The 19,497-nt window shown below is 43.6% G+C and overlaps 1 protein-coding gene across 3 annotated transcripts in view; it reads right to left on the reverse strand.

Moving 5' to 3' along the window:
- CCDC70 (coiled-coil domain containing 70) overlaps positions 1-16,447 on the reverse strand; it is a 38,851-nt gene extending 22,404 nt beyond the window's left edge. Inside the window, exons 1-2 of one of the 3 annotated variants that reach the window (XM_034663823.1) lie at positions 16,180-16,447; positions 2,596-3,416 (exon numbers count right to left, since the gene is read on the reverse strand). In XM_034663823.1, the coding sequence (XP_034519714.1) occupies positions 2,668-3,369 (702 nt within the window). In that variant the 5' untranslated portion in view covers positions 3,370-3,416; positions 16,180-16,447 and the 3' untranslated portion in view covers positions 2,596-2,667. Of the gene's footprint in view, positions 1-2,595; positions 3,417-8,048; positions 8,145-16,179 lie in introns of those variants that run through there. The other 2 variants (XM_002917678.4, XR_002142366.1) reach the window with 2 other exon arrangements.
- Between the last annotated feature and the right edge of the window lie 3,050 nt (positions 16,448-19,497).

Raw genomic sequence — 19,497 nt, forward strand, 5'->3', positions numbered from 1 at the left:
GTCGCAGACTATACTCTTCATCTCCCCCACTGCCGAAATATCCCGCTCTTCCTTGGCCTCTTCTCAGTGATGGATGTGGGCATTCCCCCTTGTGTCCCAGTCAGGAGCCTACGCATTGTCCTTGACACCGGCATCTCCCACATTGACGAAATCCAACTCTTCCCCAGCCATGGGACTCCTTTGGCCTCCCAGTAGACCCCTCTAGCTCTCAGGCCCCCTCCCTTAGCTAATGCCCACTGGTCTGTTAGGCTTCACCCAGTCATCTCCTCCCCCTTTTCAGATTCCCTCCACTCATCTCACCCCCACCCCCCACTGCCAGAGTAAGTTAAAAGACATCAAAGGAGCACTCCTTGAATCTGTCTCTCACAGTTCTCATCACCTTGGGAGGCACTGGCTTCTTCACCTACCCATCTCCCCACCTAGATCTAAGAGAATAGAGCCCGAGAGGGTGGAAGTTCATGGCTATTCGCTGAAGGAAGGACGGAATCACAGAGGGACACACCTGTCCTCTCTGGGCCGCTCCTCCAGTCCTTCAATTGGCAGCTGTCTCCAAATGGTTTCTAGGGGATGCTGTTAAAGCGGGGGGGGGGGGGCTTTCTATTTACCGCACCCCTGTTCCTGCTCCACCAGATTTATGTTTCTTTAGTCTTAAGATTACCAATTCTACATTGTTTTGGAGCGGAATCCCTAAGGATCACGGAATCTGTGGTTTTTGCTGCACTGGGGCTCCCGCCATCCTGCACAGCATCCACTAGACAGGTCTTCCTGAGTTGGGCTGCCCAGCTGTCTCCCCCTGGAATCTGATTCTCCACACTGGCATCTTGTGCCCACAGCTTGCTGAAGTCTTTGTCCAGGGGCCCATCGGGAGCTGAGGATGCGAGGCAGGGTGCGTGATAAAGGAGGGAGCTGCTCCCGCTGCCTGGCCCTGATGCTGAGGATCAGAGGTCTTGCCAGAAGCCCAAACGTGCCCTGAGTGCTACAGAGCAACAGACGCCTGGCTGTTCCCAGAGTGAGCCCATTCTTCTCTTATCAGGAGCACCTGTTCAGCACACCTAGGGGTACCCTGTCCTCTCCTCTCCCGTTCTTTCCACTGCCACCCCAAACCACAGTGTAATTCCACAGTGCTGTAAGGCTCACCGAAGCCATGACGCCATTATTGGCTAAGCTACTCCAAAGCCACATTCCGTGTCCTAGGGTTGTGGTTAGAAAAGGAATGGGACCAGGGCACCTGGGTGGCTCAGTTGTTAAGTGTCTGCCTTTGGCTCAGGGCGTGATCCCAGAGTCCTGGGATCGCCCCACATCAGGCTCCTCTGCTGGGAGCCTGCTTCTTCCTCTCCCACTCCCCCTGCCTGTTGTTCCCTCTCTCACTTGCTGTCTTTCTCTCCCTGTCAAATAAATAAAATCTTTAAAAAAAAAAAAAAGAAAGAAAGAATAAAAAGAAAAGGAATGGGACCAAGAGGTAGACAGTGTGAGTTCTAGTCCTGGCCCTTCCATTTGCTACTTGCCTGGCCATATGTAGTCACTTTGTTTCTCCAGGTCTCTGTTTCCACATCTGTACAATGGGTTAATGTGCCTCCCCTGTCAGCCCACAGAGTTGTGGTGATGGCTACATGAGTTGGTGAGTGTGAAAGTCCTCATCAAGTAGGAATGGATGCACAAAGACAAGGTAAGTAGATGTGTTGATAACAGTGAGGGTCAGGCCTCGGAAAAGGGAAAGCAAGTGTTTGCCTGGACATTTCTTACTGTCCACTGTCTGGTCACTTCCATACCAATGCCAGTATAGACCATCTAATCCCAGAAGAGAAGTTGGGTGTGTGCTGCTGACCACATTAGTGTACATTCATTTAATGTATCACCTCCCTGGGGCATTTTAATTTTAAAAGAATGAAAGGAGAGAAACGTAGAGAAATTGATAATGCGGTGACACCTGTGTGAATGGGAACACGTGGAGCAGGGAGATTGTCCTATCAATGAGGGAAGGGCAGAGCTCTCGCGGGTGGTGCTTAGAGCCTGGCCTTATGCCATGCCCCTTTCTCCCGCCATAGAGAAGCGGGCAGTTGAGAAGTTTGGTGGGAACCAGGAAGAATGAGCAAGAGGGCCATTAGGTGATTCCCCCTTGTGTGTTCTAAATGGTCTGCAGAGGACAAAGCAGCACAGGTGAGTTTTTTAAGAGCACTGTGGCCTTCTCTGAAAAGCTGTTAGCCCACTCCAGGCCTCTAAGACTGTTCAGAGCGGAAAGGAAATGATTGTTCCACAGCACGACAGAGGGGTAGGTGGCTCAGCTGCTCTCTGTCCCTACCTGTCTCTAGCTGGAGTTGTCTGAGCCCCTCTTCTCTCCCATTCCGACTTTCAAAGAGAGCCATAGGGTCTCTGTTCACGAACACTCACACATGCGGGGCTAACGGTGAAGTGCCCAGAACCATCTGTATGCATATAGCAGTACAGCCTGGACGGTGGGAATATGGCCTCGGAGAATCACAAACACTGGGGAAAATGGCGCCGGCCTGATTGAAGAAGTTGTTTTTCCAAACCTCTCCTCAGGACTTTATTAGATCTTTTGAAGCAAGGAGACCAATAAGTACATATTTTCTCCTGCACACAGGGTCACCCTGGACTTGAATCCCAATCCAGCAGAGTCTGGACCCCATGGCCCTTCATCTCCTGCGCTCAAGCTCTGCCTCGGGAGAAGGCTGGGGACTGTAGCCCTCCATTGACGTTAGAGTGCCTGCCTTCGGGTATCTGTTCCTCAGCAATTCGGCCACCACCTTCTACCCAGAAGGCTTTCTCCTCCTCCCAGAGGGCATTCTCTTCCTCCCAGAGGGACTTTTTATCCTCCCACAGGGCCTTCTCCTCTTCAAGAAGAGCTCTTTCCTCTACCCACAGGGCTTTCTCTTCCTCCCACAGGGCCTTGTCCTCCTGAAGAAGGTTCCGGTCTCTTTCCCATAAGGCATTGTCCTCTTTCCAAAAGGCCTTATCCTCCTTCCAAAAGGTACGGTACTTTTTCCAAAAGATTTTCTCCTCTTCTCGGAAAGATTTTTCCATTTCCCAGAAGGTTTTTTCTTCTTTCCAGAAGGTTTTCTCCTCTTCCCAGAAAGGTCTCTCCTCTTCCCAAAAGCCTAAGATCTGACCCCGGAAAGCACGGATCTTGCCTCGGAAATTCCACATCACTTCCCTGAAGTCTTCTATTTTCTCGTGAAAAATTTTCATCTCTTCCCGAAAAGCCTTTTCCTCCTGCAGCTTATGGATTAGTTTCTTCTGCCGAATGTTGGGTGAGGAGCCCACCATTGACTGGAAGCAAGCAAGCCCCATCCATTTGCTCACCTTGAAGGGAAACATCTTCTTAGTCAGCCAGAATGGCAAGGTGGCCATGATAGAGGACAGGGCCTTTGGCCAAGTCCAGGTCAGCTGGTCAAACCCTGTGGGGGGCACCACAGAACACACGTTCATGAGTACCACATGCCAGAGAACAAGCCCCTGGGTCTGTATCGTTTGATTTAGGAAAATTTAACCGTTTCTTTCTTTGTCCCATTGGCTGTGTTTGTGAGAGCCAAGATTTGGTAGACAAACACGCTGAGGGGTCATGGCTTTGGGCTGAAGAGGCGGTCAATATATTCAAGCTCAAGGCTGCTAAAATCATAGAATCTCAGCCAAGAGGGACAGGGGTTCTCAACGAGGGTATCAGAATACACGAGTAGGTCATGATCAATTAAAGGGTGTGTCACAGGATTTGTCCTTTTAAATAATAAAGTACTGCAACCCCCAAAGATTTACTTTTGTTAAACCAACTGGAATTGATTTAAAGTTTTGGCATTCTCACTTGGGGATTGCTCATAGCCTTCTCATGGTCACGCTCACAGCAGGGTGCCACGTGCTACTATCCTGTTACAGGTCACCTGGAAAACAGAGGATGAGACCCACTGACCTAGAGGGGACTATTTTAGTAGAAGACTCTTTTGGGGGAACAGAGGCTCAAAACAATAAGGTGAGAGACAATACCAAATGTTGGCAAGGATATGGAAAAGAGGAGCTCTCGCAATATGGGGTAATAATGAACAATAGGGAAGACACTGTATGACCCAGCAGCGCCCCTTCCAGATATGTACCCTGAGGAAACTTATGAATCGTGACCAGGATACACATACAAGAATGTCTGAGGACCTTTGTTCTGGAAAGCTCAACACTGCAAACAATCCAATGACCATCACAATAGAATGGAATTTAAAAATGGTAGTATATTCATGCAATGGATAGCATAGCTATGTGCAACAATGGGGGTGAATCTTATAAACATGTTGAAAGAAAGAAGCAGGATCAAAGAATTTCAAACTAAACTCTATTGTTTATGGAAATATATGTAGGTGATAACACAAAAAGGCACAGCAAGGAAGTGAGTCCCATAATTCAAGATAGTGGTTACTTGTTGGGGGAGGATGGGGTGGGGAGGTGTGATACTAAGGGTGGTGACTAGGTGAGGACATGAGGGGGGCTTCTGAGGGGCTGGCAGTCTTCTATTTCTTTACTTGGGTGCTGGTTGCATGTGTGTTCATTATAAAAATGGGCTAAGCCATGCGTATATATTTTATGTACTCCAGTAAGTGTATTGTATTTCACAATAAAATATAAGCTAGGGAGAAAGGAAGGAAAGAAGGGAAAGAAAGAAGAATGAAAAGGAAAAGAACAGAACAGAGAGAAAGGAAAATATTGCCATAAATCTGAGGTATCAGATATCAGAACTTTCAGAACCATCCACAGACATTCCAGTAACTGCAAAGGTAGGTCAAGGGATGAGAAGAAGGGTTAGATGTTGGAGAATGGGTGGAAGCAGGGAAGACAAGGGGACTTGCTCCTGGTGAGGACATTGATTTCCATGTTGAGCTTTCTGGAAGCAGCTGCCTGGGTTGGCCTCACTCTGTGGGCCTTGCCAAGCACCACACAATGGAGCAACCTGAGTCCCTTTGGGAGATTTCTGGGCTTTCTCCTTTTTCCACTTTCTGACTTGGGAGCAGGGAGTAGGGGAAACGGAAGGACACACAGCTGGGGTACATGTGTGTGCGTGCACAGTGAAAAGAGAGATGGGGGCTCCGCTGGGGGCAGCTGGTGGCACCATCATATCGGCTCAGCCACACAAGCCACAAACCCGGAGCTCGTCCCTGACACTTTCCTCTTCCTCACCAGACTTTGAATCCATCACCAACCCTCCCACTTAGCATCTCTTGAAACCCCGCCCCCTGCTTCATCTCCTTGAGCACGGCAGGTTTAGGCCAGGACACCTGTGACGGGCTCACCAGGCTCTCTGGGATTGAGCTTACCCTCCCGTTGCCCTTGCTGTAGCCGCAGGGGTGTTTCTAAAACACATCACATCACACCTGCTCGCAAAGCTCTGAAGACCCCATGGCCAAATCCAAACACCCTAATAAGGTTCCCCCTGTCTCCAACATTAAGTTTCAGTAAAAATAGGCTACATCCAGTTCTCTGAGCAAGACCCTCAGTTTCTTGCCTCCAAGCCAAGGAAGGTGCGGCCTCCTCTACACAGAGTCTCTTTTCATCCCATTGTGGGCTTGAATTCCTGTCCACACTGTCCCCTCTGAAAGCTTCTTGGACCCAGGGGCCCTGGGTGGTGCAGTCGGTTCTGACTCTGGGTTTCAGCTCAGGTCGTGATCTCAGGGTCATGAGATCGGGCCCTGCATCAGGCTCTGTGCTTAGCAGGGAGTTTGCTTGAGATTCTCCCTCTCCCTCTGCCCCTCCCCATCATGCTTTCTCTCTCTCTCTCTCAAACAAATAAATCTTAAAAAAAAAAAAAAAAAGCTGCTTGGACCCTGTGGCTGAAGTCAGTCCCCACCTCCTCAATACTGCTGTGTCTACCCACTCCCCCGATTTACTTGTCACACTTGGTTGAAATGAGGTGTGGGCGTGCCTTGTTGCCATCCCCGCAACCAGTATCTGCTATGAAGCTGTGGGTATAGGAGGTAATTGATAAAACTGTTGGTTGACTTGAACTGAATTTCATCGAATTTTGGAATTTTGATTTTCTATGTTATACTATGGTTATTTATCTTATTTATGTAACTGTTAATATCTCAAGGTGGGAGAAAGGGCCTCGTTCTTCAAGTGCCTACATTTCTTTCTTTCCTCTGTGAGAACACGAAGCAGGCCCTCAACAAGCATTTGCTGGACTGGATTGGGAAGCTCTGTGAGCAATGCCTCAGGGTCACCTAGAGTCCAGGCTAGCGGTCAACAGCCATCAGCTTTCTAATTACAACGTCAGGAACAGCAGCAACTACCCGCAAGTTTATTCAGCCCTTTTATGCTGGGTGCTTTACCAGCATTATCTGTTTAATCCTTTTAACGATACTGTGAGATAGGAGCCTTGATTAACCTCATTATGTAACTCAAGCTCGAGGAAGTTAAAAATCCGTTCAAACCATGGAGTAGGTGAGTCAAGATTTTGCGAGTAAGTGCTAGAGGTGCATTACGTGGTCCAGCAATACTGCTTGTAAACCCCATTGGGCTGACATTTTCACTAGGAAGGGGTGTGTGTGTGTGTGTGTGTGTAAGAGAGAGACAGCATTTGCATCAAGCCCTGGCCCTGCTGATAACTTAATGATAACATTTAACAACTTGGTCACTGATTGTAAATGAGCCTCTTTTCTCCTCCTACAACCCTATTGCTGGAGGAAATTATGCCGATACCCACACTAAAAAGCAAATCAAAGAACATGGAATGTTACCACTGAAGAAAATAACTGTATTTTTTAACAAACAAAAAAAGTCTCACAAAAGTCTATTTTCTACGTGAGACCTGTCTGTCCCCAGTTTGCCACAAAACAAAACAAAAACCAACCAAGCAACCAACCAGCACCACTTTTGTGCAGGCTTCTGGCTTCTGAAGTGTTTCCGGGCCCTACCTCAACAGCAGAAATAACCCCCTTCCAAATTACACTCGAGCTGTATTTCTTACTCCTTGGGCAACGTTCACACTAACCAGAGCATTCACGGAATCAGATTAATAAATTCCCGTTTCCTTTTGGCCAGAGATCCCAACTGTTGCTCAGTCCCTGTTTCCCTCTGCCCTGTTTCTTCCAAACTCTTCTCTGGCTCTTTCCGAGGCCGCACACCTGCGGCAGTTCTGGCATCGGTGGTGGCTCTTGGGGGGCTTTCCTCCCAGGGCTCACTCCACAAACAAACACTGTGGGCCTGCATGAGGAGAGCGCCCCACAAAGCTGGGTGGAGAAGTCAGCCCTGGGGGCTGGCTCCGTCCATGCAGTCACTCGAGAACAGGAAAAACTACAGATCGTAGGTCCGTGAGCACGGAGTGTGCACTCCACCCACTTCCCCCCGCCACCCCCCCCCCCCCNCGAGTCGGACTGCCTGCTTGGGCAGCAGCAGGAGGAAGCTGCTTATGGGGCTTGCTGATAAGAAATAAATGTATTTTAAGTCAAGTTCCCCCCGATGCCTAGGCTCCGGCCATGTGCAATCCCTCAAACATGCCAAGGTCTCTTCAGTTCCCCGCCATGCTGTTCTCTCTCCCTGGATAGCCTTGCCTAATTCCACTTCACTTCTCCTGGCCGACCTTCAGGACTCGGTCACCTCCTCTAGCAGCTGGACACCCCTGTCTCCACCAAGACAAGACTGGGCGGATGCCCCTCTTGTCCCACTAGGAACACCTTGTCTCACATCTCTGTGCCCAGCATCCAGTACAATGACAGGTACATAATACATGTTAAGTAAATGGCAGCTAAACGAAGGGGAGTCTCCGGGTTAGAATGTTAGAGAAAAATTCATTTGCAAGTTTTTCTCATGACCACTTAAATTATCTTTGAGGAAGAGATAAATTAAGTACAATATCAAATGCATAGATGCGTATTTAGATACAAAGCATGAGATAAAACTGTAAATGTGTACCTACAGAGATATAAAAACGAATCAAAGAAACACACCTAATCTTCGATATTGTACTTCAGGACAGGAACTTAGTTTTAAGGAAAACATTATATATAACTCTTTGCTTTGAACCGATACTATCCAATGTAAAGCCAACGGTTACTTACTGCTTAGCTGTTTCCCAACTGGGCAAGCACCGTAGCCCTCAGAGAGCAGGCAGTCATTGTTACATCACAGACCCCCTAACGCTGTTTGCAATGACCCCTCTGTCCCTCTCAGCCCCGACTCACAGGGTAGGGAGGGCCGGGAGGGGTAAGAGACTTTAAGGAGTGGAGAGGGAAAGAGTTGCGACTTCCATCTTTTTGACTTCGCCGATAGGGTGACTGTTGATGACTCGCAAATCATTGTTACCTCACATTCTACCTGGACTGTGTCTAGGAGTAGGCTTCCGGAAAATCACATTGCAGTTGGGGATTTGTAGGTGATGAATTATTTCTCTTGCTGCTCTGGAGATGCTGTCTTTGGCTTCTGACAGGGTGACTATGATGTGCCTGTGCGTGGATCTCTTTGAGTTTATACTTCCTGCAATTTGTTCAGCTTCTTGGAGATGCAGATTTGATGCAGTTTTTCCCCAAATTTGAGAAGTTTTTGGCCATGATCTCTTGAAATATTCTTTCTTCTGCTTTCTTTATTCTTCTTCTAGGACTCCTTAATTTATGTGTAAGTTAGTAGCTCGATGGTATCCTGCAGGTGTCTGACTCTGTCCATTTCCTTCATTCTTTTTTCTTTCTATTGCTTAGACTGGGTAATCGTAATTGATCTGTCAGTGCTCGTGCAGGCAGTTTACAATTCTGCCTTAGCCTTCACTTCCTTGCTTGTGCAAGACCTCAAGGTCAGCCAGAGGGATTATGACCTCCTTAGGTCTTTCCTCGGCATGTACACAGTCACACATGTGTGACCTTCTAGTTTTCCATATATGTTAGAATTGTTCATAGTCTCCATCTTATTCCCCAATTTTTCCTTTTAGGTTATTGGTCGGCTTCTTATTAGCTCCAACTGGTAACACTGCCTCGGGAAAATGAGATATTAAAAAATCTGCCACTATTTTTTTTTTGACAAATGCCCTGAGGATAGGACTATTTGCACAAAAGTTGCATTGACTTAGGTCAAACAAAGACAAGTCTTTTCGATGGAGATTTTCAGTGAACGGCCAGACAAGTCAAAGAGTAATGATTCTTTGGAGATGGGTTATTTTAGGGGGCTCCAAGCCCAACCTGCTCCATTACTTGGCCATTCTAGAGGTCCCGATCATTGGTTTTAATTATTATTCTTTTCTAATATATATACTGAAAACTATCAGTTTCCCTATAAATACACTTACTTGGATCTCACATGTTTTGATATGTCACATTTTAACTATCCTTCAATTAAATTATTTTCTGATATTGATTGTAATTTCTTCTTTGACCCACTGGCAATGTATAAGTATGTTGCTTAATTTCCAAATATGTGGGGATTTTCCAATGACCTCTTTGTTATTGATTTCTACCTCAATTCCACTATAATCTATATCTGTACAAAGTATATGGTTGATACACTTTGTATCATTTCAATTATTTCAATTTGTTAAGACTTGCTTTATGGCCCTGCATATATTAAATTTTGATAAATGTTCCATGTTCACTTGAAAATAATTGGCATTCTTCAGTTGTTTGACACCATGTTCCCTCTATACATGAATTAGGTTAAGTTTTTATTTTTTTAATTTTTTTAAAGAATTTTTTTATTTATTTTTGTGAGAGACAGCCAGCGAGAGAGGGAACACGGCAGGGGAGTGGGAAAGGAAGAAGCAGGCTCCCAGTGGAGGAGCCCGATGTGGGACTCGATCCCGGAACGCCGGGATCAGGCCCTGAGCCGAAGGCAGATGCTTAATGACTGCGCTACCCAGGCGCCCCTAGGTTAAGTTTTTAACTATGTTCAAATCTTCTATACCTTTGTCGATTTTTATGACTGTCTGTTCTATTGGTTATTGAGAGGATACACTTACAGATCTATTTCTTCTTCCAGTTCTGTCAGTTTTTTGCTTTATATGCTTCCAGGCTAGGTTATTAGGTACACACATATTTACAGTTGTTATATTTTCTTTTTTTTTTTTTAAGATTTTTAAATTTATTTATTTGACAGAGACAGCCAGCGAGAGAGGGAACACAGCAGGGGAGTGGGAAAGGAAGAAGCAGGCTCCCAGCGGAGGAGCCTGATGTGGGGCTCGATCCCAGGACTCTGGGACCACGCCCTGAGCCGAAGGCAGACACTTAATGACTGCGCCACCCAGACCCCCCTACAATTGTTATATTTTCTTAGTATATTAACTTTTATCTTTATGATATGCCCCTCTTTATTTTTGGTAAGACTTCTTTCCTTAAGCTCTCCTTTGATATTAGTATAGACACATCACCTTTCTTTCATGTTGCCATTATATATCTTTTCTATCTTTCCATTTCAACTTTTCTGTGAACTTGCTTTGAAAGTGTGATTCTTGTGACTAGTATATAATTAGGTTTTGTGTCTACTCTGAAACAATTTGTCATCTCATTGGGGTATTATTTTATATTCACATTTAATATGATTACTGATGTATATTTTGATTTGGTTCTATTATCTTAGCATTTTTTTTCTAGATCCACTTATTCAGTGTTAATTTTTCTTTTTTCTATCAGTAATTTATTATTCCATTTCCTTTTATGATTTCATTAGTTATATATTCTTTTAGTAATTATCCTGGAGATTAAAATAGGCATCCTTGAACTATTAATGCATAATATATATTTTTACCTATATCACATCACTGATAATGCTAGAATCTTAGAAGATGTTAGTTCCATTTACACCCCTCCCTCTCATCTTTTGCATTTTGTTGTCACAAATTTTAATTCTATGTCTATTTAAGACTGCAGAAGACTTTACTATTACTGCTTTGTGAAGTCGACATCTATTTATAATTACACATATTTTTATCCTTTCTGGTGCTCTTCATTTCTTGCTGCATCTCTGTGCTTCACTTTGAGATCATTTTCTTTTACCCCCTAAAATCATACCCTTTAGGTTTCCTTTATTATGGGTTTTGTGATGACCTCTCTCAGTGCCTATTTGTTGAAAATACTTTTATTGTGCCTTCATTTCTTTATACCATCCAACAGATTTTATTTATAAAATAGTTTACTTAATGTGTTTCTATTGTGATGTAAACAAATGATTCTTTCATTTTTTTGGTCTTCACAGTATTGAGTATTTCATGGTAATAGGATTTCAAAACATTGTAAGAAGTGAATTTTAATTTCTGTAAACATACTGGTGACAAAATCAGTATTTGTCTTTGATGAATTTGTATTATCATGACATTGGTTCTAAGTTTTTAATAGAAAGGAAGAAATGTACTTTGGGGCTACCCAACACTGAAATTCTAACATCAGTAACTTTGGTTTTTATTCAAAAATGCAATCCTTTATGATCCCATTTGCCTTCATTTTCAAAGCATATTTCCACTGGTTAGAGAATTCTAAGTTGTTATATTGGCTCTCACTGTTCTGTTGAGAAGTTAGCATCAATTTAATTCTTGCTTTTTTTTTAAAAAAAAAAGGAGTATGCTTTTTTTGTTTTTAGCTGCTATTAAGACTTGCCTTTTATTTTCAACAGTTTTATTTTGTGTGATTAAATATGCTTTACTTTGTCTTTATCATGCTTGGAATTTGAAGCAGATCCTGTTTCTATGGCTTAAAGATTTTTATCATTTGGGGGACATTCTTGGCCATATCTCTTCAAATATATCTTCTCAATTTCTTCTCTCTTCCATTTCCAATAATATATATGTTAAACATTTTCACTGGGTTCCTGATATTTCTTATGCTCTTTTTTATATTCTCCATTTATTTGTCTTTGTGACTTAGTCTGTGCATTTTCTACTGCCTTATCTTCCAGATCATTATTATGTCTTCAGCTGTGTCTAATCTGCTGTTTAACTTATCCATTCAGTATTTTATTTATTGGATACTATTCAGGTCTGGAATATCCATGTAATTATTTCACATAGTTTTCAGGGTTTTTTATGCCAAGTTTATTCATCTTGATTTTTAATTCCATGAGCATATGAATAATAGTTCAAAGTGTATGTCTTATTATTTAAAAAATCTGGATCATCTACGGATTTCTTTCTATTGTCTGTTTTTCCCTCTTGGTGGTCTGTCAAAACTTGTTTTCTTATATGACTGGTTATTTTGTTGATGTTATCTTTTTGCAGAGGTACTCAATTTTGCTTCTAGTAGACAGAGAGTCTAGAAGCTGATTACCTGAATCCAATCAGGAGTTGCTACGATTCTAAAACTAGGCTTTAAACCCCATGAAATATGCTTTTCCAGTTGACCCTTTCTCCAAAAAAAATATGTTTGTGATGTTTTTCCAGTACCTTTCCCCTCTAATAGGCTCTTAGCTCTAATGTTATCCCCCTAACCCTTTTCATATTGCTGAAACCTCTGTTCATACTTTCCAGCTTTTCATTCACTGTTTTCATTTTTGGAATCCATTTCAAATGTCACTCATCTCTACAAATTTGATTCCTTATTCAGATCTTGGTTTCACAAATTCTCCCTTACTAGATATTTCTGAGATGTCCGTACTTCTCCTTGTTCCCAGCAGGGTATGTTGTCTCAAACAACCTAGTCAGCCACTGCCCAGCACAAAACTCATATGGGGGTTTATAACCAAAGGAGTGACATGATATAACTCAAGATTATTGACCTAGCAAAAAGGCCCAAAATAGATGCAAATAAATTGATTATATAATTGATATCATTAGCATTGATTGATCATTAACTATGTGCCCAGTTGCTGTTCTATGTGCTTTTACATGTATTTCCTTACAACAAATTAATAAATCAGATAGTACTGCTATCTCCATTTACAGATGAAGAAAGAAATGCATAGAGAGGTTAAGAAACTTGCCTAAAGTCATACAGGAGTAGAGCCCATATTGAACCTAGGCAGTTTTGTTCAGAATGCATACCTCTTGGACTCAGAAGAGTGCTGTGATAATGGAGGCAACAGGTAGTCTGAGTCATGATGGGTATTGTAGTCGGGGAGTCAGAGAGGAATCAATAGCTACAAGAAATATTTCAAAGAAAGACTCATTAGGTGATCAAAACAGTTGCATGGGATGAAGATGGAGGAAGTAAGGGCCAGACTCAGGTGCCTGGTCTCAGTACCTGGAAAGTGACCAGAAACTGATCAGAAATGTGAAATTGAGATGGAGTTGATTTAGATTTAGGTGAATTGAAGTATTTTTACAGGGAAGCTGGGGATCCTCAGTAATTCACAATTCATAAAATGTTGGCTGTTCCCAATAAACCTTACAGCCTCTGGGGGAAATAGCGAATGAAATCATTATTGCTCAATGTGGATGGAGCACTGAAGATAACTTGACCCTGAGCATCAGTGAGCTCACAACATCAAAGGGATAAGCTTTTCCCCAGCACCACCTGCTTTGCACCAAATCAACAGCTCCTGTTTCCCCAAGACAGAAAGTTTAGCTTCAATTTTGTTCAATATTATTATTTAAAAAATAATATTGCCATTATTGCCAATTTTCAGAACAATACATGTTCACTGTAAAAAATATTAGGGAAGAGAGCAAGGATGAAGAAGAAAATTAAAATCATCCATAATCTCAATCCTCAGAGGTCACCACTATACACATTTGGGGTATAGTCTTCTCATCTTTTTCCTATGCTAATGGCTAGATCTATTCTATGTGACTGGTTTTATGCTGTGCATCGTGCTTTGTGGCTTGCCTTTTTATGTAATAATATAACCACTTCCCCATTTCTTTAAATATTTCTGAGAACATGATTTTTAATAACTGCAGGAGTGCACATTCCCCTCTTTTTGGAAATTGATTTATTCTGTAAGGAATATAGATTATTTTCTTGGACGAGTTGGTCAAACCAGAAAATTGCTCACAGATGAAGACAATGGCAACATAATCAATCATTGCTGTCCATGGCCTCAGTCTCTGTATTGAAAGAAGAGAATTCTTTCTACCAGCACCAGTCATAGAAAGGGATCATTCATGGGAAGTGGGCCTTGTGAAGGCAGAGACTTTTTTTTTGCTCCTGCCATACTCACAGTGCCCATTTTACAAAGTGCTTCTGAAATTAAGCAGAAAAAGGTAAACAACCCGATAGATAAATGACCAAAGACTGTGAAGAAATTGATTGCAGACAAACAAAAATGACTCTAGGAAAAAATTCCCAGCCACACTTAAAGAGAAATACAATTAAAAATAAATATTGCATTTCTTACCTACTAGATGGGCGAAAATCCAAAAATTTGACAATGTACTCTGTTAGCAAAGCTATGTGGAAATAGGCCCCCTTATACTGTGCTGGTAGGAATGCTAAATGTTACAACCCCTGGAGAGGGGAATTGGTCAGTATCTAACAAAATGATAGATGCATCTACCTTTTGACTCCACAACTCCATTTCTGGAAGTATATCCCACAGGTACAAGTACAAAATGACCGTTGTGAGGGTTATGCAATTCATTGGAGCATTTGTAACTTCAAAAGATTGGCAATAATCCAATTTTCCAGCGGTGGGGGACAACATAAGTAAATGATGTCCTGTCCACCCAACAGAGAACTATGCAGCTGGAAAAAAAAAAAAATCAGCAAAGGCTCTCTGTGTTGTTACGGAGAACTCTCCAGGATATACACAGTGAAAAAACCACTATCAACAAGGCGCAGAATACTGCTACACATTGTGTAAGGGAGAAAATAAGAATACATAAGAATACATACTTCTGTGTTTGCTTATATTTGCACAAAGAAATATTAGAAGAAAGGGGGACCTGGGTGGCTCAGTTGGTTAAGCGTCTGCCTTTGGCTCAGGTCGTGATCCCAGGATCCTGGGACTGAGTCCCACATCTGGCTCCCCGCTCAGCAGCAAGTCTGCTTCTCCCTCTTCCTCTCCCTTTGTGATCCCTATCACTCTTACTTTCTCTCAAATAAATAAAATCTTAAAAAAAAGAAATAATAGAAGAAAAACACCAAGCTAATAAAAATTATTATTTATGAGGGAAATATTATTTATGAGGACAGGGTAGAAGCAAGACTTCTGTAAATACTTTCACGAAGGCTTTGGTCTTTGAATAATGTAAATGTGTTCTAAAGTCTAAAACAAAGTTGGAAACAAACCCATGAACATAACCATACATCCATTGTTACCAGGCCCACACAGAGGAAGGATTTATTTCAAGTGACTTTAGAGCACGGGGCTTTGACTTTACCTCTTAGTGGCTACACCACATGATGTTGGTCAAAGGGCCCCATGTGAGGTCTTACAACGTATCCTCCATGAAGGTGGGTGTTGTGGGATGAGTTGTGTCCCCCAGAATGTCACATGTTGAAGTTCTAAGTGCAGTACCTCAGAACATGACCATATGTAGAGAGGGAGTCCTTAAAGAGGTAATGAAGTTAGAGTGAGGTCACTGGTGTGGGCCTTAATTCAGTATGACCCGTGTCCTTGTAAGAAGAGAAAATGGGACACAAACACGCACAGACGAGAGAGGAGGTACAGGCACAGAAGATGGCCATCTACAAGCCAAGGAGAGAGGCCTCAGAAGAAACCCAACCTGCCAATACTTTTATCTTGAACACCTAGCTCTCACAACTGGAGAAAAATAAATTTCTGTTGCTTAAGCTTCCTAGTCTGCGGTATTCTGTTACAGAGGCCCTAGCAAACTAATGCAGTGAGGGCTTTTGTTTCGTTTACTCCTTCATTCCTGCACTTAGAACAGTGTCAGACACAAATAGAGTTCTTTTTTTTTTTTTAAAGATTTTATTTATTTATTTGACAGAGATAGAGACAGCCAGCGAGAGAGGGAACACAAGCAGGGGGAGTGGGGAGAGGAAGAAGCAGGCTCATAGCAGAGGAGCCTGATGTGGGACTCGATCCCGAAACGCCAGGATCACGTCCTGAGCCGAAGGCAGACGCTTAACCGCTGTGCCACCCAGGCGTCCCACAAATAGAGTTCTTGAACGAATGAATGAATGAATGAATGAATGTTCCACTCCTAGAGTTTCAAATAAAAACAGGAGAAAAGAACTCTACTTACAGCTCTCCTCTATCTGTGGTTTCTATTCCTTGGCTCCTTCTCCTATTTTTTTTTTTTTTAAATCTCAGAAGGGGTTACCCTCTTGCTTTCCCCTCCCATCCTCTTCTTCCAGTGGAGGAAAGACTTTTACTCACCGGCCTATCATCTGGAGATTTTCTGAATGTCACATTTTCTTCTGTGCATTCCTTCCAATCTCTTTGTTCTTGCTTGTTGAGGCAGATCGGATCTTCCACAGATGGCCTTAACAACATCTCTCATCCCATAACACTTTTCTTATCCTGTGACCTCCTAATCGCCCGGCAAGAGGCAGAGTCTTTCCCCGCCCCTTGAGCCTGGGTGGATATTTGGATTGCTTAGACCAACAGAGCAAAGAGAAGGTGAAGCTATGTGACCACTGAGCAGTAGTGTGCTGGGGCCATGCTACCAGCTAGCCAGGGAGAGGGGACATTTTCTCCAGCTCCATGCCCAGTGAAGTCATGCCAGTGGCCTAGAAACAGCCACGGGGGGATTATTTATAGTGCAGACACCAGCAAGGACTGGGATCTCACACACACACACACACACACACACACACACACACACACACGGCTGTTGTTAAACATTTACCCGCAAACCACAATTTCTGAGGATAGATCATAAAAAGCGATACAGCCCCCCTGGTGCTCCATCTCTCAGTACATGTGCTTTTAAACCCGAGCCAGCCTGCTGCGTGGACGCCCAGGGCACCTGCAGAGGCCACATGTAGTGCTCTGGCCGACAGCCCCAGCTCGCCTCCGCCACCACTATCCGTGGGAGTGAGAAAGCTCTCCACGGCCACAGCCTCCGCCTCCATCTGTCCGTGAGCCCAGTCAACTCCCAGAACTGAGAGATATCATAATAAATGATCAGTGTTTCACACCACTTAGCTTGGAATGGTTTTGCAGCCATAGCGCATCAGACCGGTGATGCTCTTCTCTGCTCTTCATCACGGCATCGTAAGTTAAGAGGAATGAGAATGCGTCAGTTTAACACTTAAAAAAATATATCAGTTTTGCATGATGAATCTTCATGCTCGGAGTGAGATTTATTCGTTCACTCGTTTATGCAGCAAATACGTACTGAGTGCCAATTAAGCACCAAGCGTGGGGCTCACTCGATGCTAAGGCTAGAGGAGCGCCCTGTACACTAACGGAGACAAAATGCAAACCACCCAATGCAAACATAGTGTGAAACGTGCCCCACAGAAGTGTGTCCAGGATCCCCTGGGGGTGCAAAAAGGAGAAAGGGGCTAATTCTTCTTTGTGGGGAGGTGCCCAGAGAGCAGCAGATAGTTGAGGAAGATCTCAGAAAGGCGGTCTGGACTGAGTCCTGAAAGCTCGGTGGTGTTCATGTTAGTAGCGGGAAGGGTTTTCCAGACAGAGAGTGGCCCACGAGAAGGAATGAAACACTAGGGTCCTGAAGCCCCTGTTTTGTATGACTGGACTGTGTCCCCTTGCTGATCCCGAGTTGCTGGAAGATTAGGATTGAGCAGGTGCACATTGAGGCACGTTGAGAAATAGAAACCTGGAAAAATAGGTTGAGACCAAGTTATGGAGACCCTTGACTCTATCCTGAAAAAAGCTTTTGGTAAAATAAGGATTAAAATATTGTTTGACAATTATCATATGGTTTCACTCACATGAGGAATATAAGAAACAGCACAGAGGATCATAGGGGAAGAGAGGGAAAAACGGAAGGGGAAGAAATCAGAGAAGGAGACAAACCATGAGAGACTCTTAACTCTAGCAAACAAACTGAGGGTTGCTGGAGAGTTGGTGGGTGGGGGGATGGGGTAAATGGGTGATGGGCATTAAGGAGGGCACGTGACGTGATGAGCACCGGGTGTTAAACGCAACTGACGAATTATTGAATTCTACATCTGAAACTAATGATGTTCTATATGTTGGCTAATTTAATTTAAAATTTAAAAAAAAATAATAAAAATAAGATATTGTTTTAAATCTATTACAAATCAAAAAAACAACATCATGCTTGATGATAAAACACTCGGGTCTTCCTAGGTGCCTGTCACGTGTGACACTGCGAGTGTTTACAACAAGCATCTGTTCAGACTGGCTGGTGCTGCTGTTCTGATTGGTCAGGGGCTTTGTCCAGGTTTTAAGTGCTGTATTTTGAAAATATCACCCCTAAGGACATTATTAAAATCAAGAACAGGACAAAGTGGATAAGCTTTCACCCTTTTGTGAGCGATAGGCAATACATTAGACAAGGAAATAAAGCAACAGGCATAAATACTAGAAAGGAAGGGGCAAAACCATTATTGTTGGTGGTTGATTTGACTTTCTATCTAAAAAAAAAAAAGAATCAACTTACAATTTTAGAATTGATAATGATCAGAAAAAATAAGCCCACAATGCCAGTCCTCTCCACACTTATTTATAAATACAATGCAATCTTGAACAGAATTGCCAGAGGTTTTCTCCCCCTGGGGAACTCAACTAAATCACTTTTTAAGAAAGTAATCTGGGAAAGTAAATATGTGAGAACGATGAGGATCCTGACCCAGTGTCCCTGGCTTCAGAAATCCCGGTGAGGAGAGAGAACCAGCTGCTGGGGCTGGGGCGGGAGCCACGTTGAAGGCCACGTATCAGACGAGAGTCCAGGGTCCCAAAAAGGGCTGGTGGATGATAAGGGGAGGAGGGGCAGAGGGACGAGAACCCCTCGTAGGTGGTGTTGAAAATTTTCCCAACTGTGACACACACCCTGGGGATGTTGAGATCATCCTGGGCACAGCAACCAGGAAGAGATTCATGAAGACAGGAATTATTCTTTTCCCTCAAGGCTCCAACTAGACCCGAGTCAAAGGATCGAGGCTGGAAACCATCCAGGGAGTGAGGAATTAATCCTCAGGGACGTCGCGTCCTCACACCCTCCCTGGAGCCCCCGGGACCCCTGGGATTGGGGCCCACAGATGCCCCAACATTTTCCTGGAATACCTTGGACAACTGCCCAGTTCCACAGGGTTGACTACATTTTTTTTCTTCTCCTAGACCCAGGAGTTTTTGTTCATTTATTTATTTATAAAATTGTGGTAAAAGCCATAACATAAACTTTACTATTTTAACCATTTTAAGTGCACAGTTCAGTAACATCAAGTCCACGAATGAGGTCCACTGTGCAGTCATCACCACCATCCCTCTCTAGAACCTTTCCATCTTGCAAAAGTGAAATTGTACCCAATTAAAAATAACTCCCCATTCCCCTCTCCCCCAAGCTCCTGGCAGCCACCACCACGTTCCATCTCTGAGGTTGACCACTCTAGGTAGCTTCCGTAAGTGCAATCCTACTGCAATTGTCCTATTTCCCTTAACATAATGTCCTGAAGGTACATCCCAGTCGTAGCCTGGGTGGGGGTTGACTTTTCCATTCTTCTTCTGACTATGAACTAGTTCAGGACTCAGACATCCTGCTTC

The sequence above is a fragment of the Ailuropoda melanoleuca genome, chromosome 7, assembly GCF_002007445.2.
Source record: "Ailuropoda melanoleuca isolate Jingjing chromosome 7, ASM200744v2, whole genome shotgun sequence".
Lineage (NCBI taxonomy): Eukaryota > Metazoa > Chordata > Mammalia > Carnivora > Ursidae > Ailuropoda > Ailuropoda melanoleuca.